Raw genomic sequence first — 4,173 nt, forward strand, 5'->3', positions numbered from 1 at the left:
TTTATAATCAAATTTGCCATCTCAATTAAATACATATTTAGTAAATATATCAATTTTTTTATAAATTTAGTAGATAATTGTTTCCACCCGAGTTTATCATAGTTAAGTATTAATTATCGAGTTTACTAGTTTTAAAAAAAAATCTTATGTAAAAAATAGCATTTTAATAAATTTTCAACAAAATTTACTGGATAATTGAAGAAAAAACTACGGAATAATATATATAATATTTTTAATTAATTTTTAAAAGAATAAAGAAATAAATAAATGAAGTGCCTTATAACAAGGTCGCGCCTACTTAGTTTCTAGAGAATTAAGATTTAAGAGGTGGAAGTGACAAGGTGGAAACGCAACCTAGTCCAACCATCATCTCCATTCTTTTCCTTCAAACTCAACCAAAATCATTTTTCATTTTCTCTCTTTTAAGCCCTGCTACCTCCTACCTTCTCCTGTTTCTCAACTAAAGGTAATTATTTATTCCTTTTCTTAATGTTTGACTTTAGCCAGATGGTGACGATGAGCTGTTCGATGATAATTGAGATGTTTGTTTTTAGATTTTAGTTTTTATTTATTTGTTTAACTTCATTTAAGTTGAACTGCTTCTTTTTTTTTTTTTTTAGTTATTTAATCTGATTATCGATGCAATGAGAGCTTCGTAGTTAGTAAATTTTATTCTCTTGATTCATGTTTTTATGAATTTTAGTGGTAATTCTTTTTGCTTTCTTTTAAGAAATAGTGTAAATGATGTGATCTGGGAGAGGTTGGTGAGTGAGATATTGCAGAGAACGGTATGAGTTGCGGTTGTTTTGGTGGATCAGTTGTTAAGCGGAGACAGAGCACCGCTCGGGCCACCGGCGGTATAGACGGTGAGGATTCTTTTTAAACTTTCTGAGATATTTTCTTTTAAAATATGTTTTGAATTTCTCAACTTTTGAGTCGTTTGATTTCTAGTTATTGTGTGTTCTAGAATTGTACTTCGGTTATTTCGGTAAAATATTTTTTATTATTAATATTATTTTGATTTTTGAAAATTCTGCAGAGCAATTAATTCGGACGGTCAACCATTTCTCATACGATCAATTAAAATTAGCCACAGATGATTTTCATTCAAGCAATAAAATAGGTCGTGGAGGTTTTGGAACCGTTTACAAGGTGCTTTAAATTTACTTATTGTTTAGTTAGGTTATCTAAGCAAATTACGTAGAATTTAGTTGACATGTTAATTGATTAATGAGAAGTTGAAAATTTTGAAGCTGGGATGTTTTGGAGCAACTATTTTAATCTATGCTTTTTGGAGTCTTGTTTTTTCTTAGTATTCATGTCACACTCATATCATGACAAGGGGTACGAGAATATAATCCTCAAATAACCCTTTAAATGCATAGAAAAACTTAAAAAGAGACCAACACATTTATGTTGGACACACGCCCAGATCTAAGTTTTAACCATACCAGATATCTTCTTTTAGTATTCATCTTATTTCTAGTTGTAAAATTGATTTGATGATATTAGTATTGGTTTTATTGATTTGAATCCATATTCATCAGTCCTTTATATTTTGGCTTATAACTGATTTTATAAAAGATTGAAAACATGGACTTATTAACAGAAATTTAGCTTTCAGTTGCAACTTTCATTGGTGGCTGACTTATATTAGAGGCTAACTAGACTAAAGTTTCAAGGATCCCTAAGCCTGAATGTGATTTCCTTAGACTGGTTCCTTGGTTAGGAGATTCTAAGATTCTAGCATTCACTTGTAAGCCAAACTTGGGTGTTGAATACTAACTAATAATTATCTGTTGCTAGGGAATTCTAAAAGATGGAACTGAAGTTGCTGTGAAGACACTTGCAGCACAATCGAAGCAGGGAGCTCGTGAATTTTTGACGGAGATCAACACTATATCAAATGTCAAGCATCCGAACCTTGTTGAGCTGATCGGGTGTTGCATTCAAGGAGCGAATCGTATATTGGTCTATGAATACGTTGAAAATAAGAGTCTTGATAAAGTTTTATTAGGTACGAATGGTCTGAAGTTTTTGTTTGAATGCTGTCATGCCCAGGGCATAACCTATTTTGTTTATATGCCGAGAACACAGCGCAAAACTTAACTATCATTTTGAATTCCTTGCTTTTGCAGACCAAAGGAGTACGAATATCCAACTGGACTGGAGCAAAAGATCTGCTATATGCATGGGTATAGCTAGGGGTCTTGCTTTCCTTCATGAAGAACTTGTTCCACGTATCGTTCATAGAGACATCAAATCTAGTAACATACTCCTTGACAAAGACTTTAACCCTAAAATTGGAGATTTTGGGTTGGCTAAACTTTTTCCAGATAACATCACTCATATTAGTACCAGGATAGCAGGAACAACGTAAGTCACTTTTTTCTTGGTTCTTGTTCAACGTTAGATTATTTTTTCTGCTCTGTTCACCTTTTGAGGCTTTTAGTGTTGACATTGAATATAGACTTCTTCGAGAAATCATTCACTATGTATAAGATAAAGATCCCAATCGATTTACTCTTTGAAATCGAAAATGCTTTCATGGATTGATGTTCAATTTGCACACCTTTGGCAGCTCAAAAGAGATGCCAATTCCATAATCTGCATTACCTACATGTCTACAAATCCTAGCAAGGAAACAACAAATACTGTCAAAACATGATAAAGCTGAAGAAAAGCTTATGGTTAGTACGAGAATAGGATTTGTATATGATTTATATGGTTTTTTTAAATAAGCATATTGTATTCATGTAATTGAATTCATACTAGATGTCAAAGAAGATACACTACATATCAAGTAGGAAAAGAGGAGTTTAGTGCATGATTTATCTGAACCTTTTTTGGAATCCTATTTCCCTTTAGAGTTCGGGCCAAGTCTTGGTGCTAGGGATAAGCAGCATTTCAGTCACTGAATTTGTGAAAAAAAAAGAAGTCGCAAGCGGATGCCATCTCTTGGATTTTGGTTCCAAATGAAACCCAAAGTTCTAAAATCGATTTTATATAACGAGTGAAAAGGAAATGGTAATGACTCCTGCCTACTTTGTTCTGTGCAGTGGTTATTTGGCCCCGGAATATGCTTTGGGTGGTCAGTTAACCATGAAGGCTGACGTTTATAGTTTCGGTGTACTTGTGCTCGAAATAATTAGTGGACGAAGTAGCTCAAAGACAAACTGGGGAGGCACGATGAAGTTACTTTTGGAATGGGTATGCGTTTATTTTTGTTTACGAGAATTATACAGTTTTCTCCTAAGGTTCAGAGCCCTGCACTATGTATGGTTCTTCAACATATTTCAGCACAACAACCTTATATTTCAATATTAAAAATTATATTATCATTGTTTGCTTTAATAGGCATGGCAGCTCCATGAAGAAGGCAAGCTCATAGAAATCGTGGATCCTGAGCTCGGAGAATTCCCGGAGGAAGAAGTCCTTAGGTACATGAAAATAGCCTTTTTCTGCACGCAAGCAGCAGCCAATCGAAGGCCTTTAATGAGTCAGGTTATTGAAATGCTGGGAAGAAACGTTCGGCTGAATGAGAAAGAACTCATGGCACCAGGATTCTTTCAAGATGGAGAGGCATCTTCGAGTAAAAAGTCGCTTGAATCATCTGCCGCGACCAGCTATCAGATGAGTTCTGTTCCAGTCACTATTACTGAGGTGATTCCCAGGTGAAAGATTCAAGTGCTATTTTTAATTGTTATTTTCTGGTTATGAAGGCTTGAGAGCATAACAAGAGAGCATAAAGTTTACTCTGTTTTCTTCCCCCTTTTTTGACATTGAAAAATGACGTTGAAGGGCCTGATGTTGGCGCAATATATCCCATTAGTTTTAACGAAGTTGAAGGGCCTGATGGTGGTGCAATATATCCCATTAGTTTTAGACTAGTTTTGCAATTTTTTTTGTTATACTTTGTTAATGATTATTATTAAATTAATACAGAATACAGGAATTTTTATTGGCAGGGTTCTATCTTTTTTGTTATAAAAGGGTGAAAATTATATATATTGAGAAATCAAAGATATCCGTTGTATAACAATAAAAATTGTATCAAATGTATCCAGTTTAACATTATTTCTTTAAAAGAGTCGGTCGAGGATAACTAGTTTCCTTCCATTAATGAGATGCACCGATTGAGTTAAATTAAGGGTCATAAAAAAGTGACTTTTT

General features: G+C 33.9%; 1 protein-coding gene across 2 annotated transcripts; it reads left to right on the plus strand.

The window, feature by feature from the left end:
* The first annotated feature begins 274 nt into the window (after positions 1-274).
* LOC121230427 (cold-responsive protein kinase 1) lies at positions 275-3,967 on the plus strand. Of its 2 annotated transcripts, none has more exons than XM_041115176.1 (7): positions 275-466; positions 737-866; positions 1,040-1,152; positions 1,807-2,017; positions 2,139-2,376; positions 3,060-3,210; positions 3,358-3,967. In XM_041115176.1, exons 2-7 carry the CDS (start codon positions 791-793, stop codon positions 3,676-3,678), a joined length of 1,110 nt encoding a protein of 369 aa, XP_040971110.1. In that variant the 5' UTR covers positions 275-466; positions 737-790; the 3' UTR covers positions 3,679-3,967. The 2 variants fall into 2 exon arrangements, with proteins under 2 accessions (XP_040971110.1, XP_040971111.1); XM_041115177.1 differs by having other exon boundaries at positions 282-466; positions 731-866.
* Positions 3,968-4,173: the final 206 nt, after the last annotated feature.

This window comes from Gossypium hirsutum, chromosome A06 (genome assembly GCF_007990345.1).
Source record: "Gossypium hirsutum isolate 1008001.06 chromosome A06, Gossypium_hirsutum_v2.1, whole genome shotgun sequence".
In the NCBI taxonomy this organism is placed as follows: Eukaryota; Viridiplantae; Streptophyta; class Magnoliopsida; order Malvales; family Malvaceae; genus Gossypium; species Gossypium hirsutum.